This window comes from Vespula vulgaris, chromosome 3 (genome assembly GCF_905475345.1).
Source record: "Vespula vulgaris chromosome 3, iyVesVulg1.1, whole genome shotgun sequence".
Taxonomy (NCBI): domain Eukaryota; kingdom Metazoa; phylum Arthropoda; class Insecta; order Hymenoptera; family Vespidae; genus Vespula; species Vespula vulgaris.
Genome location: NC_066588.1, coordinates 6622996 through 6644901, shown reverse-complemented (window position 1 = coordinate 6644901; position 21906 = coordinate 6622996). Strand labels below are relative to the sequence as shown.

At 35.3% G+C, this 21906-nt stretch overlaps 2 protein-coding genes across 2 annotated transcripts in view; one reads left to right on the top strand and one right to left on the bottom strand.

Moving 5' to 3' along the window:
• Positions 1-3534: 3534 nt before the first annotated feature.
• LOC127062841 (proline-rich nuclear receptor coactivator 2) lies at positions 3535-19248 on the bottom strand. The gene is made up of 2 exons (XM_050991693.1): positions 17585-19248; positions 3535-17194 (listed from the first exon to the last, which is right to left on the bottom strand). Exon 2 carries the CDS (start codon positions 17074-17076, stop codon positions 16606-16608), a length of 471 nt encoding a protein of 156 aa, XP_050847650.1. The 5' UTR covers positions 17077-17194; positions 17585-19248; the 3' UTR covers positions 3535-16605.
• An 870-nt stretch (positions 19249-20118) lies between these two features.
• Positions 20119-21906, top strand: part of LOC127062829 (E3 ubiquitin-protein ligase RNF38) — a 36450-nt gene continuing 34662 nt past the window's right edge. Inside the window, exon 1 of the mRNA XM_050991672.1 lies at positions 20119-20769. The gene's annotated coding sequence lies outside the window, so the exon portion shown is untranslated. The remainder of the gene's footprint in view (positions 20770-21906) is intronic.

The following is a 21906-nucleotide window of genomic DNA, read 5'->3' as shown; positions in this document are numbered from 1 at the left end:
TTTGATTGTATTCTTACACTTACGACTTTTTTTGGACGCTTTTTGTTATACTCAAAAAGACATTTTCTTAATTTTCTATCATCTTCAAAAATCCTCTCTGGGATTCGGACTCTCATCATTATCATCGCATTTATCTAACTTCCAGGTTTTCATCTTCACGTTTTCCTTTCTCTCTATCTCTCCTCTTTCTCGCTCTCTTTCTGTTTTTTCTCTTTAAAAACCCGATATACGTAGTACACATGTCACATCATCATATATGCATTAACACATATATCGTACGCTCCATTAAAAAACATGGACGAAACTCGGTGAAGAGCTTTTTTTATATATGTTTGCTACTCCACCTTTCCTGGACTGATCTCTCTCTCTCTCTCTCGCTCTCTCGCTCTCTCTCCTACTTTTATACTCTTATTCTTCTCCTGGCGATGATACAGATCTTCTCTCTGGTTATCCAGAAAAGATCCATTCGCTTTTATTCCTTATTCTAATTCAGTATCTCATCTTCCTTTCTTCTTCTTCTTCTTCTTCTTCTTCTTCTTCTTCTTCTTCTTCTTCTTCTTCCTTTATCATACATTTTAACAGCATTAAAAGAATTTTTTCCTTCAAAAAGACAACGTCATTTCGATGACGTGATTCAAAACTCTCCTCGTTCTTCATCCTCGTTTCCTCTTTTTTTTTTTATTAATTATTTTCCTCAGAAGAGAGCACAAAACGAACGAACGGTTACGAAACTCCTTTGAGTGAGAAAACTCACAACTTCTTCTTATCATACACGATTCAAAAGGACATCGAACTGTATAAAGCACTTCCTCCTCGTCTCCACCCCTCCTTTCTTTCTTCCCCTCCTCCTCCTCCTCTTTTCACTTGTCACTTCCTCCTTTTCTTCTTCTTCTTCTTCTTCTCGCCATATACATATCGTCGTCATTATACTATGTTGTTATGTTATATTTGTTTATCATGTTGGTGGTGGTAGCGCGCAAACGCGAGACGATTGTTTTGCGACGAAAACAACGGGATGCGCGTCGAAAGGTGGCGGCCCCCTCCGTGGATCGACGAAAAAGAAAATAATCATTTCTTCTTTCCTCGTCCTCACGCAACCACGCGATCCTCTCTCTTCTCTTCTCTTCTCTTCTCTTCTCTTCTCTTCTCTTCGTCCTCTCCTCCTCCACTCCTCATCTTCTTCTTTCGATAATAAAATCATCTTTCATCTCTTTCTCTCTTCCTCTTTCTGTCCCTCACACTTCGTCGCAGGATAGCAGACAAAGGATCTCGCGCCTGCGCGTTTATCGACGAGTTCCTGTCTCTCTCGCTCTCACTCTCCTCTTCTTGCCACCCTTCTCCACCTCTTCTTCTTCTTCTTCTTTTTCTTCTCCTCCTCCACCTCCTTTTCCTCCTACACTTCCTTTGTTCATCTCTTCATCCTCATCTCTTCTCTCTTACTCACTCACTGACTCTTATATCGAAAAGAGGGGCTGCTTCGAGTTCGACTCCCACGCATCGTCGTTCCATCTTTTTTCTTCTCTCTCTCTCTCTCTTTCATAGACACACACACGCACACATATTACATATGTATTTTCTTCTCTCGACCATTCTCTTGTCGAATCCTCAGAGAAAAGCCATGGGGTCGTGGCAGAGGCCCTGTTTGTAAAGAAGCGGCCCGAGAAATCTTTCGATGCAAAGAATCTTAGCTTTTTCTTTACATTTTCTTCGACCACCAGTAGCAAAATATTCTCTTTCTTTTTTTCACTTATTCATTCATTCATTCATTCATTCACTCACTCACTCACTCACTCACTCACTTATTCATTTATTCATTCATTCATACATTTTCTTTTACTCGTACAATTATCTTTTTCTTTTTTCGTCTATTTTTCGTTCATCTCTCTTCTTTTTCGCGCGTTTCATTTCATTATTATTATATATATATATATACAATTATTATCGTTTAACGCTATTACAAGTTATCATGATTTCTAGAAATCATCATCATCATCGTTAGCATAAAACGCGGTTTTTTTTAAGGTTTTTGTTACTTTGTTCGTCGTTATTACTATTATTACACGCTTTGATCACGGTTTTTGTTGCTTTGTTGTATTATTACACGCTCTCTTTCATTTCCTTCCTTATCTTTATCTTTATCTTTTTTCGCTTTTCTCTTTCTCTCTCTCTCTCTCTCACTCTCTCTCGTGTAAACGAGCACCCTTAGTACGATTTAATATATATATATATCTATATATAATATATAATATATGTATACGCTCGCATCGGTCTTATTACATAGGTTTTGTTTTTTTCTTATTACATATTCATACATACATACATATATACATATATATACATACATACGTACATGTGTGTGTGTGTATATATATATATATATATATAGATTATAATAATTCTATCCTTAAGTACCCTATTGTGTTTTGTTGATGTTATTTTTGTTATAATTGTTGTTACTTTGATAGCAATTGCAATTACGTCCAAGATCGGTTCGATCAGTCGACACAAATTTTGGACGCGCAAGAGGGCAAAATCATCATCACAGAGATCACGACTCGATATCACTTAATCCTAAATACAACTATCGTCTTAAAAGATATAATTCTCATTTATTCATTTAGCAAGACATTCCTAAAACCTTTCTCATTCTTTTCGTCCCACACTTTTTTTCACTTTCACACCCCGATTGTCATCTCTTTTCTTTTTTACCTTCGTGTTTCTAAGAGAATTATTTGTAATTTTATTCTTATAATTTTTACGCAATTTGTCTTCCTGTTTTTTCTTTTTCTACTTTTTTTTTTTCCTAATGTCTTTAAACTTGTTAACAACTTTCATGTACCAAGTTATCAAAGATGACAATCGCGATGATCCTGACAATAAAAGCTTACATTCTTAGATTTCTCTTTCATATCTTCCGTTCTGTCTTTTTCTTTAAAGCATATCAGAGTGTCTATTTTGTCTCTCTCTGTATATATATGTGTGTGTGTGGGTGTGTGTGTATATATATAGATTGTGTCTCTGTTCTGTTTAAATAACATAAAAACGATGCTCTGTACAGCGATAATAGGTGTATACAAATGTAACTTGTAATTAGATACAAACTTGGAACAAGTGTTACGTCTACATAACGTTGTTTTCGATTTCTTTTTTAAACGTTCAAGAAAGAGAAATGTCTCTCTCTCTCTCTCTCTCTCTCTCTCTCTCTCTCTCTCTCTCTCTCTCGGTGCAATAGGAATTTTTGTTAATTAGATTCGCTTTGCAATGAAATTAAAAAAAAAATTACATAGAGAAGATAGATAAAAAAAAAGGAGAAGAAAAAACATTGGCGACAAGCGTCTTTTTCCTTTTGTTTAAAAGGATTCTACGCATTCTTCGTCGACGTTGATTCGAAAGTTCATTGACCTTTGGCTTCTATGTATCATCGTTTTTAGTTCAACGTACCTCGGCTAAAACGAGAACCGATCGAACCGTTCGTTAACTTCTCTTTTTTTTCTTTTTTAACTTTTATTTTTTTTTGTCAACGAGTTACAACGACGACGACGACGACGACGACGACGACAACGACGACGAAGATGAGACAAACAAAATTATTTTTATTATTACTTTTTTTTTTCTTTTTTTTTTCTTTTTTTTTCCTTTTTTTATTAATGAAAAATTGTTTGTCTGACGAACGGACCATACATTATAGTCCTTCGTCTTGTCTCTTTTTTTTTTGTTTTCTACAATAATTAAAATATCGATATACATCGGTCTATATAATTTAATTAACGCTACAAATGTGCCAATATGTTTTCTTCTCCATTATCTTTCTTTAACTTTTCTTTTATGTTCCCGTAGCATCGGAGAAAAAAGTAAGCGAAATTTTAACAGGCTCTTTCTTTCTTTTTTCTTTTTACACGCAATTTTATGGATTAGATTTAAAAAGGAGCAAGAAAAGTAAAAAAAAAAAAAAGAAAGAAAAGAAAAAAGAAAAAGAGAGAGAAAATAGCGACGCGACACGCTAGCAAAATGACTTTCTTTTCTTTTCGAACGAGCTATTTGCTTTAATAAAGAATCTTTGAAAATTTATCCTTCTTTCATTTTATTTTTCTTATTTTTTCATCGTCTTTATCGTTACACGACGTATCATTTTGCTCGCATGCGCAAACACACGACGATGCTTGTTTCTCGACGGAGTGTTTGAAAGGACGCGTCCTTCTCTCGTAACTTTTATTCGTTATCGATCATACACACTCACATACACACACACACACACACACTCTCTCTCTCTCTCTCTCTCTCTTTCTGAATACACACACATCGGTGCGTGTATATCGAAAACTTGTCCTTTTTTGGAGCAGGAAGCTCTTCTATTTTACTACGTATGTATATCTAACGTGTTCTCACTCTCACCTACACATACACACACACACACATAATCTCATGCATTTATTTTTGGCACGCTCGCCATTTTCTCTCTCTTTCACTCACTCACTCACTCGCTCGCTCGCTTACTCTATCTTTCTCACAAATACATATGTAACATACATTCTCTCTCTCTCTCTCTCTCATTTTCTCTAAGGGTATATATATCAAGGTACATAGTCGAATCTCGATTCGCTAAAATAGTCAGTGCGTTTTCTTGCCGCAGCAGCAGGCAATTCCATTTATCCTCGCGGCTTTTCTTTTTGGCCAAATGTCAGCAGCATGCGTTTGCGCAACAACAAAACACACGTAGAATTCTCTCAACGGTGTCGTCGTCCTGTTTTATAATCGCGATCGATCACAAATAAAAAATCTCCTGATTTGCACGTGTACGTTGTTATTTTTTTCCTTTTTCTCAATTGTACGTATGTTGCATATATCTCTTCTTTATATGTGTATGTATATGTGTATGTGTATCTACATACACAAATATAGATATTAGAGAAAAATTTGAACCATTATCAGTTAAAAAGAAGGAAAGATATAAAATAGAAAATAGAAAGAAACGAAGAAGGATTAGAAGACGACGAATACCGATCGAGAAAGACTGGTCTGACATTCGGCCATGATTTTCACGAACAGCAGCAAGAAGAAGGATAAAAAATATTGTCATTGATCATTTGTTAAGGGCCTTCGATATAATATACATAACGTTGTGTATCTACTTTGTTTCTATCATTTTTGTGTGTTATATTCGTGTGCTTTGTATATGTAGGGTATGTATATTTTTGAGTTATATATTCTTGAGTACATATATATATATATAATTATATATATATGTATATTAATTATATGAGCATGGAGAGAAATTTACAAGCGTAAACATTATGGGTTTCGTCGTTATATGAGTGACACTCCTTTTTGCTACCGTTGGTAAAAATCTCTTCGTCACCTTGTATGGAGGTCTTCGAGATAAACATAACAAAGGAAACGAGAAGTAACGAAAGATACGTTTATCTCGTCTTATTATTCGATAAAACGTCGTTCGTCATACGACCGTATTCGTGAGAGCACGCAGGTTTACATTCGTTCTTTTTATTTTATGAGATATGAAAGTGTAAGTGAAAATGCACTTATATTATATATATATATATATATATATATATATATATATATATATACATATATATAATATATATCTATTATATATGTATTATAAATATCAAGAAAGTCAGTTTCAATCGCACGATAAAAAAAGATTTGTGCTTCTTTCGTTCGTTCGTTCATTTCTTAATGAAGTTTTTTCTTTTTTTTTCATTTTCACTTTGACAACAATTTTCCACGTGATTTCACGTACTCGAACGACGCTTTACGTACTCGATAAGAATAATTATTATCATTACCGTGTGTATGTGTGTGTGGCATTATTATTATTAATATTATACATATAATTATTTTATTATACACACATATATATATATATATATATATATATATATAGATGTATAGATATCGCTTATGTATGATCGAGATAAAATTAAAACAAAAAAAAAAAAAATAAAAGAAACGATGAAAGAAAAGCGAAACGAAAAACAAAAGGAAAAAATAAAAAAATAAAAAAGAAAAGGTAGAGATAACGCTAAGCGAGATCGAACGTTCGTGTGCCTCTCATGTTGTTTATCATTTATTTTTCAAATTAATACCGTGTGTGTGTATATATACATATATACATACACACACATATAACATAAGAGAGAGTTCATCGGACTCTCTTCTTTAAAAACGAAAATAAGATAACGAAATAAGTGAGGCACGCGAAAACTGTTCTTTGTTTAGGGATGAAGAACAAAAAAGAAAAAAAAATGAAAAAGAAAAATAAAAAAGAGGGGAATGAAAGTAAAATTCCGAAGAAAGAAGAGGACGAAGAGAGAAAGATGGGTGAAACAAGGTCTTGCCACTTTTCTTTATCTTTCTCTTTTTCTCTTGTCCTCTCCATCTTTTTTTTTCTTCCTTTATTCTCTTCCCTCGAGATAAATAATAATCGATGATTTCCCGTCGATTGGAACGTTATAAGAAAAATATTTTAAATAAAAAAAAAAAAAGGAAAAAGAAGATAGAAGAAAATGAAAAAAAAGGAAAGAAGAAAATAGAGAGAAAAAAAAATATATATATATACATCACAACGATGATCCCATTACTAAAAATACCCACGAAGATGCCACGACAATAATGCTCCATTTCTTATTCCCATTGTCTGTGTTTCTTTAATATTATCTCAAACCTTTCGCAAACTTAATCCTAAATTTAAGGCTTACACAATTAATCGACATAGTGTTTGTGTGATTGTGTTTGTGTCCCTTGTTAATGTTAAAATGTTAATTTTAAACGATTTATTATTAATCAGTACTCGGTACATGGCATTTTTTTTACGAGAAGCCACTGCTTTCTTTCTCTGAATTTGTTTTTATTTGCTTATTTGTTTGTTCGTTCGTTACTTTAAAGATTTTGGATTTTTTCTCTTTCAATCGACAATAATAAATATGACGAGAGAGGAAGAGAGAGGAAGAGAGTGAGAGAAAGAGGACTCGTCAAAGTTTAGTCGTTCGAACAACTCAACCTCGACGAGATCTAATTTCTCTTATTTTCTCTTCTCTTCTCTTTCTTCTCTTCTCTTTCGATAGATTTCGATTAATAAATTAACATTTTTTCAATAGATAAAATTTATCGATAGATCGAAATTTTTAACGGCCAGATTTCGAGGATACACTTTTACCACGTCGAAGGATCAACGATATGCTATATTCATTGATTTTTCGTTCTTGTTTTAACTAAACACTTTAATAACCCCTGCCATTTAATCTATCGTTATTATTTTTAATATATATATATATATACTTATTTTTTATATATACATATATATATATATATATATATACGCGTATATGTATATATCCTTAGATGTTGCTGTTGTATCATTGAGGCATCGTATAATATGCGCGAATTAATATCAAAACTAATTTACGAATGTAAAATACGAGAACAGATCGTAAAAAACATTTTTAATTATATAACGTATGCGTTAAACGCGTATCCTTCTCGCAAAGATATTGAATCGAAAAAAAAAAGAAAAAATATTATAAAGAAAAAAAAACAAAAAAGAAAGAATGAAAACCTATAGATCTTTTAATACAATATATTCCTAAATAAACTTTTGCACGTATGTAAAAATTTCGAAGTTTCTTATATCTAAATAATAATAATCATAATAATGATAATAATAATAATAATAATAATAATAATAATAATAATAATAATAATAATAATAATAATAATAATAATAATAATAATAATAATAATAATAATAATGATCATATTAACAACAACGAATATCTCGAAATGTTGTCTCGTGATATTTCATCGTCGTTCCAAGAGTAAAAAAGCTAGAATAAAATCCTAATATAATATAAGTGATGAGATTAGTGCGAAACTAAAAAAAAATTTCGAAAATAAAATCTAGAAATCAGATATGTTGTACGATCGATAACATTTTCCTAATTCTCCTCGGAAAGCTATAAAATACAATACCTCTCTCTCCCTCTCTCTTTCGAAAATAAAAAAAAAAAAACTAATATAATTCGCGTTTCTAATCGATCGAGATGCAGATATTATATTCCCTTATTTCCAGTAAGCTCTCGAATTAATTTGCTCGCAAGAAGCTAAAATTATTGTTGAGTAGTGATGAGTTTGTATTATTTTTATATCGCATTGGATTAAGCGTCGATAGATAATGTCGAACGATAGGCTCAAACGTCATCTTAACTTTGAGACGATATATATATATATATATATATATATATATATATATATATATGAAGTAAAATAAAATAAAATATGAAGAAAGAAAGATGAAAAAGAAAGAGAGAAAGAAAAAGACAAAGATTAAAATGCTTAAGGAATAGACACTGAATTTTGAAAAACAATTTTCCTAAATAATAATAATAATAATAATAATAATAATAATAATAATAATAATATTAATACTACTACTAATAATAATAATTATAATAATAATAATAAAAAAGAAAAAAAAGATAATAACGAATCGAGCGAATATTTTCTCCCATCGTATTTTCTTCTCTTTCTAATTATTGCCTAATGACGTTATCAATAATCTATACTATATATATATGTATATGCTACACAGAAACGCGTGTTGTGTTTTGCCAGTAGAATATAATAAGATGAAGACATTTTTATCGGTGGGGAACGAGAACTTAACGAGAAAGTTATAATTATTAGAAGAAATGACGCGTACGTTTTAAGGAGATATTACGGAGAGTAAAAACGAGAGATCCATATTGTTAAATGTCCTTCACATATGATAAATACGTATATGTGTATCTCGCGAAGTTCGTCGACCGATTTGCGTCACGGGTTTCCTTCGAATCGATAATCGTTTGAGAGCATTGCCATTGCTAATCTTTTCGTGCAACCGTAATGTATGTACATTTTCGTGTGTTCGCAAGATTCTTCAAATCGATATCATTCATGCATTCTCTCTCTCTCTCTCTCTCTCTCACTCTTTCTCTCCCTTTTATTTTCTTTCATGTTCTATTCGTACGGATCTCATAATAAACCAACCTATTGCGACGAACGGCTTTGTACGTTACAATATCACAATAAATTACCGGTCGATGGTCACGGGTCGTCCCTTTTTCCCTACTAACCCTTACTTTCATAAAAATAAACCTTTTCGAGGATTAGCAGCTCGAAACTATCATAAATTACCCTTAAATTCAATAAGAAGCAAGCGAAGACGATGAGAGAATAACCCTCATCTAAATTAATGAGAGTCGAGAAAAGAAAATTATCGAATGGTATTCCTTGCATTGCAGAAAAGGAATAACGATAGAGAAATCATGAAATTATTAATGTTTAAGAATATATAGAAATAGTAGGAAACGAGGATGAAAAAAGAGAAATGAAATTACATCTAATATTCAATACGGCGGACAAAGTTACTTACTTAATCTAAAACTGCGGTCCCTTTTTAAAAACGTCGATTTAATTTAAAGCTAAAAGTACAGGTTTCGTTCGCGGACAATCGATACCTGACAATCCAAATTTCACCAACGACGACGATGGGACGACCCGAGTATTCCCTCCGGTAGATCCTTTTGTTTTCTTTATAAATACTATTATAATAATGAATTATCAGCTATAACTTTATATCTTAAGTACTTTTTGCGACGGTGGGTCACGGTTAATTGTTGGCTGGACTTTGAAGAACTCGGGAGAGTTATTAGTTCTTTTCTCCTCTCCCTCTTTCTTTCCTATTTTTTTTTTCTTTTCTTTTCTTTTCTTTTCTTTTCTTTTCTTTTCTTTACGATATATTCGTCAACTGTATTCGCATATATTTCCTCTGCTTCAGGCTTTCCATTTTTTGTTATTTTTTTTTGGGTTTTTTTTCGGTTTTTTTTTGGAGAAAAAGAAGAAAAAATAAATGACTCACGCCCGTTGTTTATGAAAGAATTCTTCCGGTGTTTACGAGTATAGATTAGCTACGTGTTATTTCGCATGTCTGTCTGTGTATATGCAAGTGTATTTTTTAATGTACCCGATCTCCACGATCGCACTTTTCGTATATCTAAGAAATTTACAATAATCAATAATGGCTCTTAGGAGGCTGCAACTTGTGCGCCAAATTGAATGAAAAAAAGAGACCGAACTTTCTTTTAAAGCAACTCTTTTCTCTCTCTCCCTCCCTCCTCCCTCCCTCTCTCTATCTTTCTCTTTTCATCTTTTGTATCTCATGAAATTGAATTTCATTAAGTCGATCTCTCTAATTCTTTGATAAAATTATTATCATCGTACATATAAGTATATACTTAAATTAGCTTGTCCTATCTGGTATTATATCATATACATATAATATATAATATATATATATGTGTATATATAATATATATATATAGATCAGTTATCGATTAAAAATTAGTAGTACCTATAGGTTCATCATCACAGCTAAATTTTTCTTTTCGTTACTATATCGATCATTCGATCGATTATTTTTCATCGTACTTGGCTTTCCTCGAATAACATTGCAAAAATGTCACATTACTCTCTCTCTCTCTCTCTCTTTCTCTTTACACAATTATTAATTTCTTTAAACTTTCTTCTTTTTTGTTTTTTTTTTTTTTTATTTTTGTCGTGCCTACTACAGCACGCGTATATATTTACAGAAATATTCTTTCGAACCGAGCCTGGCAGCCACCCTTTCTTTTCTTTTACGAAACAGAAATTCGCGTGCTACTTTCTACCACCAATCACGAGAATCCAATTGCATCGTCTTTTATTAAACTCACTCTTTCTCTCTCTCTCTCTCTCTCTCTCCCCTCTTCTCTTACTCTTTTTTTTTTGGTTCTACCCTTTTTTTTCTCTACAGAGATCCGTTTTAAGATAGTCACGTTCGCTGCTCTCGACTGAAACTGGAACGAAACGTTGACTCTTTTCTATCTCTTTCTCTCCTTTGTTCTGCGTACGAAAAGGCAAAAATGCATATACATACATACGCGAGTCAATATGTACACCAATTTCTTTTTTACAAATACGTTTATACACGTTTCAATCAAAATTACAATTTATCTTCTCTGTCTGTCTCTCTTTCTCTCTCTCTCTCTCTCTCTCTCTCTCGCTCTCTCTCTCTCTCTCTCTCTCTCTCTCTCTCGCTCGCTCTCTCTCTCTCTCTTTTTCCACGATATCGTATATGTACATTACATGCGCGAAATATATATTATTTTTAAAGACGAAGCTACATACATATATACATATACGTATATAGATACATATATATGTATATCGGTAGAGCGCGCGCGCCATTATTTTTGTTGCAATACTCATAGGACGGCAGTGTTTCAATTCGATTTATTCGTAAGAGGCCCTTTTTCCTTTCTAGATTAGAAACGGGCATATGATTGATACAAGTGGTGTGCTATTTTGTTCCGATCGAGAAACTTACGCGAACTCGGACTCTGGTCCGTTGATTCGAGGCGATTTTCTTTCGTTAGTTATTTCCTTTAAATATTATAGAGAATAACGGTATTATTTCACTGGATGGATAATCGTATAGAGTAGAAGTGACATCACACGCACAGATACGAAGGAAAGGAATGACTGCAAGAAAAAACCCTCCTTCCTATCCTTCGCCAGAGAATTTGTCATAAGTCACTGTAATTCAAGAACTTTCTTTTTCCGTTCAATTTGAAATGAAACGATATGAAATTAAAATTATAAATGAAAATAAGAAATAAAAAAAAAAAGGAAGGAAGAAAGAAAGAAAGAAAGAAAGAAAAAAAAAAGAAATATTAAATTGGGCCGCGTTCGCGCAGCTTTTCCCCCTCTCGTTACGCATCACCATCATCATCATCGACATTTACATCAACATCGTCGTCGTTATCATCATCATCATTAGCATCATCATCATCATCATCATAAGCATTATCATCATCGTCATTATTATTATTATTATTATTATTATTCTCATTCATTTCGTTCGAAAACAATTTTCGAACGAGTACGATTCGTTTTCCGTCGAGAGCAGCACGTATATGTTTCGTTTATAATGACTATCTTTTTTTCTCTCTTCACTCTTATTTCTTTTAATTTTCTCATCGAATTTTCACGTCGATCATTTTTGGTTTTATAATTCGTTTCCTATTTTTCTTTTTTCACTTTGTTGTCTGTACTATCTCTATCTCTCTTTCTCCCCACCCTCTCTATCTCTCTCCCTCTATTTTGATCGCGATGATAATAACAATTATATGTAGATTAAGTTTCCCGGCTATATATAATAATTTTGATTTTGAAAAGGAAGAAGATTGTTCCGTTTCGATCGATCTATCTAATTCAGTAAAAGTGCGATGAAGCATAAAAGATATAAATAAAAAATATATCAATTACGAGAAATCAATTGAGACACGAAGGAGAATTATTAAGAATCACAGGGATTTTTATCTCGTTTTAAATTAAACGCGGGAAAGTTTGTAAATATCGCATATTACTTTGAGTTGGTTAAATTTTTATATCGCTTAATTTTGTCATTTTAAGAGATCATCGATCCTTCGTGTAAAAGACGATCGATTTCAAGGTAACGGTACTGTTTTCAAATTTTTGTATATATTTACAACTGGCGTGCGCGCGTATACGTGTGTGTGTGTGTGTGTGTGTAGGTATACGACAAATTAGGAAAGTGTAAAAAGGAACAAGTCCGATGTACTTTCTCTCAATTGCCTGCATTCGAAACTTCCATGCACTTTTTTCGCTTTCGAATCGTTGCCAGGCACCAATATATATGTATATATGTATATAATGTGTGTGTATACATATATGTGTTACATTATATACCGAGAAAGAAAAAAGAGGAGGGAGGACACGAAATTACGCTCGACGGAAATCGATCGTCGACTAGTAACGAATCAACTTTATCGATCTTACTTTGTAAAAAAAAAAAAAGGGGGTAACGAATCAACAAGCAAAAAAATATATATATATGTATATATCCGAAGAGTAAAGAATGAAAAAAAATCTCGATCATACCACTCTCCGATGCGTGATAATAAGATACTATAGATACCATTTTAAAAACACTTCATCCTTACGAAACTAGACAAAAAATATGGAGCAAAATTAATCGAAAATTCGAAATTGCACGTTTTTTATACCTTTTGTCGTTTTTTTAATCTTTTTCACATTCATACTATACTTTCAATCCTTCATTTATACAATCCTCGACAGAAACATTCGAAGAAGACATACGAACGACCATTCACTCTTCCAACATATTGTTGACTATACGTACTTATTTATTTGGCAGCTCACCCTAAGCCTAATGTAGTATACCAGAAATTAGAAAAAAAATATATATATATATTACGGAGAAAAAATGTCGAAAGAAGAAAACGAAAAAAAAAAAAAAAAGAAAAATAAAAGAAGAAATCTATCATTGCTGCTAATTGCGGACGTATTGCAGCGACATAGATACACGTCTATTAGACGGCAGCGCGTCTTTAAACTTAAAAAGAAACAAAAAAAAAAAAAGAGAGAATTTTTTTCCCACAATATATTCATATACTTAAAAATATTACGACAGAATTTTAGCCAGTCCCAATAATTGAAATCAAAATTATCATCCTCATTTAATTAAGGAAAAGAAACCAAAAAAAAAAAAAGAAAGAAAAAATATATACTTATTTATATATAGAGATATAGAAAGAAAAACGTATAAGAAAAGAAAATGGAAAAAAAAAATTTTTTAAGGGAGAAGAATAAAATCTGGATACGTTATATAAACGCATAACGATTTTTCTACGTAATATCATATATCTGTATCTCGTATATCGAAACATACGATTACAAGGTAAGAAAAATTTTCGTTTTATCGTCAAGCAATTGTGTATGTGTGTGTGTGTGTGTTGTGTGTGTTTGTGTGCATTGGTGCAATTTTCGATTGTTATTCCTTTGTCTATCGAATGTACGTAATGCAACGTGGTACAATAGAAAAATGCATTCATAGGCTCGCGCCTAATATTACATTCTCTTATTAGATATATTTATAGAGAATAATAAACTAACCGAAAGCGCGTGAATTTTATAAAATTTCGTCATTAGAATTTTCTCGTACCTCGATGTCTTTCATTCTTATTCATTTCTAATAAATTAATATGAAATTTAAAGTTAAATTGAAACCAATCTTTTACACACTTTACACTGCGTTATTCAAAATAAAACAAAAAAAGAAAAAAAAAATAGAAAAAAAAAAGAGAGAGAAAGATAGAACACACCCCGCAAATCTCCTACTTTTTTTTCGTAATCAAACGTAGAAATTTTGTGTTCCTTTTAAAAAAGCGTGTCGATTTGTACCAGCAAAAAAAAAAAGCATATGAGTTAATACTTTATAAAGCTTTCTCATTCGTCAGACGTTCGGGATAACGGTATTCTATGTTTTTTTTTTTTTTCGATACTGATTATTTATCCAGATCCCTCATTAAATGTGTATATATATAATCTTTATCGTTCTAATTCTAATCTCGCTAATCCCGTCCCCCGTTCCCCATTCCTCATTTTGAAAACTCACCTTATGAAACCTTATTCGCGTCATTTCGCGATAGCATTATCTATCAAAGTTCGAAAAAAATAAAAATATCCTCATGAAAAGTAATAAACGTAAATGGAAAGAAAAAAAAAAAAAAAAGAAAATAAATCCTTCATCTCTGATTAAAAAAATGATAAACGTATACGTGAAATATAGCTTTTACGTATACGTATACCAGTTACATATACGAAGAAACATAAAAAAAAAAGAAACATCCACGATAGTAAATTAATTGTTAAACGATCGAATATATATTTACTTTGAGGACGTAACGATTAAAGATCAAAGGAAGAAAGATCCAAGAGATCGAATTTAATACGCGTTATCGATCGTACTTTCGTGGATAAAGCTTCTTCGTATCGTAAAATGAAATATACGTAAGACGATTAAAAAGGAAAAGAATAGTTTATCTCTCTCTCTCTCTCCCTCTCTCTCTCTCTCTCTTTTTCTTCCATTCATGCTTTTGGAAAGAAATATGTTTATATGTGTTTGTTTGTTTGTGTATGTGTGTGTGTATTTGCGAACGATAGAAGAAAAGGACGACAAAACTTGGACTTTTGCATTAACTTCGGAGATACAACCGTAAAAATTTCGATCCTTCAGAAAATTGGATTGAATCTTATTGGAAACTCGATTAAAAAAAAAAAAAAAAGAAAAAAAAGAAAATAAATAAATATTAAAAAAAAAAATGAACAGAAAGAAAAAAAAATTAAAGCAAAGAGTGCAGCTTCGCTCGTTTTTTAATATATTCTTACTTGTTCGTACATTTTTCTCCATTCTCGATCCTTATCAGTTCGTGCACGGAGAAAAATCATACTTATGTTATTTATGCGTTAAAAGGAGAAATATAGAACGTGTGTGTGTGTATCTTCCTTGTGTGTCGTGTAGCAATGTGTTTTCTTCTCGTTCTCAAGTTAATCATATACGATAATCTAAAATACAATACGTTTATATCTTCATAGACGGCGTACAATAGAATCGTTAAACGTTATTCATAGATCCTCCGCGCAAACTGTTTTTTTTTTTTTCTTTTTCTTTTTTCGCGTTCGAGGAACACGCTAAACTCGTCGCGTTATAATACGAGATGAGTAATCTCGTGGCGAAGAAATATATTTCTAATTAGTCCGTATATTCCGTACACATTGTGTACATATATATACACACACACATATTCATACACGCGTAATTTATATGTACACAAATGTGTGTGTATATGTATATATATAAAATCTTATCGTCCTCGCAATAATAAGAGAGGAGAGAACAAACGAATGACCCGCACACACACATTTAGCAACGAGATAAACTTTCTCTTTCCACATGCCTTAAGTAGAGAGAAAGAGAGAGAGAGAGAGAAAGAGAGAGAGAGAGAAGGAGAAGAGAGAGAGAGAAAGAGAGGGGGGAGAGAAAGAGAGAGAGAGACACTTAAAATCTTTTCATTTCTTTCTCCCTCTCTTTCTCTCTAAATTTCTCTTTCTCTCTCTCTCTATCTGTCTCCTTCCTCTTTTCCTTCTCTCCACCTCCATCCATCGTCATTTCTTTTATAATCAGCTTCTTCCTAATTTCATCTCATCTCATCTCATCTCATCTCATTTATCATATCATCTCATCTCATCTCATCTCATCTCATCTCATCGATGATTTTAACGCGGTGAAGCTCGCGTGGTTGTGTACTATGGTACATCGTGTAGAGAGATATAACGTTACGATTCGTAGATAATATACATATTACACATACATACACGGGATGCAGAGAAATTGTTAATAATAATAAATCGTCTCGTCTGTTTTCTTACTCACGGTTTTTAAAGCTCGAGGCCGCACGCGCGAACGTATTGTCCGTAGCCCGATGAGGAAGAAGAAGGATGATGATGATGATGATAATGATGACGATGATGATAACGATGATGATAATGTTGATAATAATGTTGATGATAACGATGATTATGCTGATGATATCGATGACGATGATGATGATGATATCGTAGCTGTCTCTCCCGCTGGGAGCCGCGATAGACGACCGTCTCCGGCGGTCCGTGGATCTTTGGATATCAGGCTTGGACGTTGAGTATCATCTTAAGATGATTCGAAATATCATTGTTACTTCTCCTTTCAGACCGCTGGCAACTATTGATGAGTCTGTTATTGGTCCAATGGCTTGGTGGTTTAGGGAGACTCGCTGGTGATGGCGGTTCCGAAAATTTGGCGCCAGCGTAAAAGCTGTTAGTAGGGCTACCCCTTGGACTGCTGATACTATCGTATCGCAATGGCGAATTTCTAGATGTTTTACCGCTACATGGCGGACTGCAACTAAGTCTACCGGTGCTGCTGTTGCTGCTGTTGCTGCTATTGTTGTTGTTGTTGTTGTTGTTGTTCATTCCATTTTTACCATAACGTCCGCCACTGCTATGAAAGAACGGGGATGATTTCACCGAATTCGAGCGATGATGCCTCTTTCCACCTGTATTAGGTGAGCCCTGTCGTTCGACCTTGTCGTTCAACTTTGGTGCCGAATTCGTCATGATTTCGACGAGACGAGACGATGCCTTTTCTCGATAGTGTTCTCTTTTCCTCTTTCTCTCTCTCTCTCTCTCTTTCTGTCTTTCTCTCTCTATCACTTTCCTATTTTTCTCGACCCGTCTAAGAAACGAATTATTATCTCTGATATATCACATTTATTGTAAATTATTGACTAAAATATTAATATATATTATATATATATATATATTTAAGAAAATGTATGAAACTAGTTTCATTAATTATATAAAAATTATACGAAAGGGTTGTTACAAGAACACGACAATAAAAGATTGAGAATATCAAAAAATAAGAACATGGACGTTCACGAAATGTATAAGCGAGAAATACTTCTCGAGAGGTTAACTGAATAATGAATAATGACAAAATATATACGAATCCAATAAAAAAAAAAAAAAATGGAAGAAAAAATAAAAATAAAAAAAAATAAGAAAAAGGGGATGATAAAAGGAGGAGAATTATAATACATACATATACATATATATAGCTTACCGTTCTTAGTTTATCGCGGGTCGCTTCTCCCGAGGTGAAAGCAAGCAAGCGCAGGCAGGCTAGCTCGCTGGCGTCTCTCTCTTTCTCTCTCTATCTCTCTCTCTCTCTGTCTTTCTCTTCTATAGCGTCTGTATCCAGCGATTTTTCTAACTGCGCAATAACTCTGTATCCAGGGCAGAGGGGAATAGGGGATCGGTCGGAGGAAACGCGCGGCGTAACAAACGTGACGATGTGTTGTGATCTAGTACGTATAGTAGAAGTGTAATAGTGTAATAGTAGTAGTAATAGTAGTAGTAGTAGAGTAGTAGTAGTAGTAGCAGTAGTAGTAGTAGTAGTAGTAATGTAGTAGCAGTAGTGCGATGGCTGTTGATGTTGGTAGTAGTGGGGCACCCTGGGAAGCTTCCGTTTAGCGCGATGCTACCTCGGACTGGTTGTTTCGAATTTCTTCGCGGTCCTCCCTTTTCGCGTTCTTTGCGAATTTGGCCACATTCGGTGACCGTTGGTCACCTTTCGAGCAAAAACCTGACTTCTTTTGCTTCCGAAAACAGAATCCAACCGAACGGTGGTGACGCACAAACACACTCACGGCAGAGACACAACCGACTATTTTTTTTCTCTCGATAGTTCTTCTCCGCTTTCTCTCCACTCGTTCCGTCTCCGTCTTCTTCTTCTTCTTCTTCTTCTCCTCCTTCTCCTTCTTCTTCTACTCCTACTCCGACTTCACTCCCACTTCCACGAATCGCAGCTGGAGAAGCGAAAGATGGCGGACGCGACTTGTTTGTTTTTCACACACGTCGCAATTAAATTCTCTCTCTCTCTCTATCTCTTCACCAGATTGCGAGAGATTTTAATAATCGTCGTCGACAAAGAGACAAAGAGACAAAGAGACGAAGACGACGGAAACGTTCTCTACGCACTGTACTCGTCCTTTTTCACCACCTCCTCCTCCTCCTCCTCCTCCTCCTCCTCCTCCTCCTTCTTCTCTTTCTTCTATGCTCGCCCAAAAATTCGCGATTCTCTCGAAAGATATCGCGAAACGGATAGATCAGGGACAATCCCGTCGCCTAATGGTTAACAACGTACGTCGACTACGTAAAACGCGTCGATCGTTTTCTTGAAATTTCTTAACCCCTTCAGGCGTTCTCGCACGACGAACAACAACGACGACGACGATACTCTCTCGATCTCGTCGTAATCGTCGTTGATTACGCGTGTGTCCCTCCGATTGTTTAAGACGTCCAGGAAAAAAAAGTATGTCAAGTCTTTTATTTTTTTTTTCTCTTTTTTTTTCTTTTTTTTCTTTTTTTTTTTTGTTGAGTTCTTTTTTTCACGACGACGAAACACACCGCACTAAAATCTCGTTGGTCTTTCTTCACTATCTTCCGATCTCGGTCTCTAGCTCCGAATTTAAAAACAAAACTTTTCCGCCTACGCCTCTTTACACACTTCTCTTATTCTTCTTTTTCTGTCTCGATTACGCGATATCCTATCCCGTTCGCTGCAAGCAAATACTTGCCCTACACGCGCACGAACTATCCTCTCCCGGCGCTATTTCTTGCCTTTGTGACGGTAAAAGAAGCCTGCACCGAGAAATCATCAACGATGCCACTTCCCCACTATTAACTCGTTGACGAATGCATGAGGCGAATGCAAGTCACGTGATTGGGGACGACCAATCATAATAGCCGACCATCAAGCGTTTCCGGCGCCATTAAGCATGCGCGTTCGTTAAAAGAGTCGAAAATTTTCTTACCGAAAAGATTTTTATTTTAAGACCGTCTCTATCGCGTTTGTCCTCATTTTCTTCACTCGAAACGCTAATCAAACGTTCTATCTTATCAAGAAATCGTTCGACTAGACGCCGCTGCTTTGTGTCGCTCTAACGATCCAAATTTGCGACGGCGTTGATTGGTCGAACCACTACGAGGCGCGACCACTCGTATCGCTTGATCGAAACCCACGAAGGTGCACCTTTGTTCTCCTTATTTTAATGAGATTCACTTGGATTCGGTCTCTCAAAGTATTCATCGTACTGCCAAAGACGTAGGAATATTAAAAACTATACATACGTACATCTGCTTTTAATCATCGATATTCTCGACTCGTCATCTTTCCTGTTACTTAATCTCTTCCGAAAATAAAATATCTAGAAAAATCTTTCGTAACATCGAGACATTTCATAGATATCTCTCTTCACGGATAATCACGGATAATACTACCAACAATTCGTCTATTCCTTCTAGATTTTATAAAAATATTAAAGAACAAGAAATTCGTTACTTATCATTAATACAATTTACGCAATATATTTATCTTAACATCTATCGATAAAAAAGCTTCTCCGGTGAACGGCAAGTGCTGCCATCTTCGATGCATGTGATCTGTTTGGTAAATGACGTCAGAGGCGAGAAAGAGACAGATGCAAAGGATAAGCGAAGATAGGAAAAAGTAAGAGAGAGAGAGAGAGAGACAAAGAGAGAAAGAGAGTGAGAGAGAGAAAGAAGGAGAATGTCCGATAAAAGGTGGTGCGTCGCGGAGGACGTTAGGAGGGAGAGCGAGAGCGCTTAAACGAGAGGGACTCGTAGAGTCTACGACGACATAAAGACGATCGAAGGGGGGTACTGTAAAAACGGAAGTTCCTTTGGATAGCTTAGGATCTGAAACTTTTTCGGCCGGCATAAAATTATCGTCGCCGTCGGTGACGTCGTCGTCGTTGTCGTTGTTGTCGTTATCGTCGTCGTTGTCGTCGTCGTCGTCGTCGTCGTCGTCGCCGTTATCGTCGTTGTCGTCGTTGTCGTCGTTGTCGTCGTCATTGTCATTGTCGTTGTCGTTGTCGTCGTCGTCGTCGTCGTCGTCGTCGTCGTCGTCGTCGTCGTCGTGTCTGTTTTGCTTCTATCGCACGATTTCGCGACGATGGGCGGGGTCGGAGACGCGAGGTCGTGCCTCCTCCGGTCGAGTGAGAGACATGGAGCGACCTCAGTGTAACCAGTGGCTGAGCTGCACGAGCTGTTCGGCCATCGCCGACCATCGTCGTCGTTGTCGCCGTCGTCCTCGTCTTCGTCCTCGTCGTCGTCGTCGTCGACGTCGTCGTCGTCGTCGTCGTCGTTATTGTTTTTGCGAAACGGGCGAAAAAATTCAGCTATGACGCCGATCCGAAAGCCCAGATTTTCTCGGTGAAAAAGAAGGTAGGAGATATCCCAGCCAACATTTACGACGCGCCATGCTCTCTTTTCTTGTTCTTCCTCTTTTATCTATTTATCTGTCTGTCTGTCTATTTAACTATCTATCTATCTATCTATCTATCTATCAATCTATCTATCTTCTATCTATCTATTTCTCACACGTAACATCCGTATTATATATACATAACATACATCATATATATATATATGCATATATATATATATATATATATATACGCACACATACACGTATTCTCTTTGTTCTATCCGTCTCTGTCTATCTGGCTCGTCTCCCATATTCTCTCGCTCGCTTGCTCGTAAGTAAGTAAGCAAGTAAGCAAGTAAGCAAGCAAGCAAGCAAGCAAGCAAACAAGCACGTAAGCACGTATCGTCTTTATCCGGTATCGACGATGTGCCGTCTCGCGCGTCTCGCAACTTTTTGGCAAACCTCGCGAAAGCGGCTTTCTCTCTGATGGCCGGTCCCCTATATCATCCGTCAGATCGTCCCTTCTTTTCTTCCTCTCTTTTAACCAAAACCCAAGTCAGATGATCTACTCTCTTTTCTTTCCTTCCCTTTCACGGCGACCGCAATGATCGCTCGAAAAACATCTTTCATTTTCACCGACTCTTTGGAGCTGTGAGAAAGATAGTAGAAAGAAAAAAGAGAGAGAGAGAGAGAGAGAGAGAGAGAGAGAGAGAGAGAGAAAGAAAGAAAGAAAGAAAGGAGGTTACATAGGAGGGATGTCACCGTGCATTCGACGGTGCGGCACCTGTGAGTGCTGCACCTTCCGATTCTTCCTTGTTTTTCTTCTCCCCACTCCTACCTCATCCCCACCACAAAGACCTAACCTCCTTCCTTCCTTCCTTCCTTCCTTCATTTCTTCCTTCCTTCCTTTGCCCCTCTCCCACACGTAAACACAATGTCACGCGCGCACTCTCCTCCTCTCTCTCCCTCTCTTTCTCTCTCTCTCTTTCTCTTCCATGCGTATGTACGTGCGCGCGCGCACGTCGATCGTAGAAAACACACGACTTGTGCTCGTACAGCCCCGCACGCACGTGTCCTCGGCTTTAAATCGCGCTTTCGAACCTCCTCTTTCTCCTCCTCTCCTCCTCCTTCTCCTCCTTCTCCTTCTCCTACTC

Coding starts and splice junctions, on each gene's coding strand:
- LOC127062841 (XM_050991693.1), bottom strand. CDS start 17,076: ATGACGAATTCGGCACCAAAGTTGAACGACAAGGTCGAACGACAGGGC.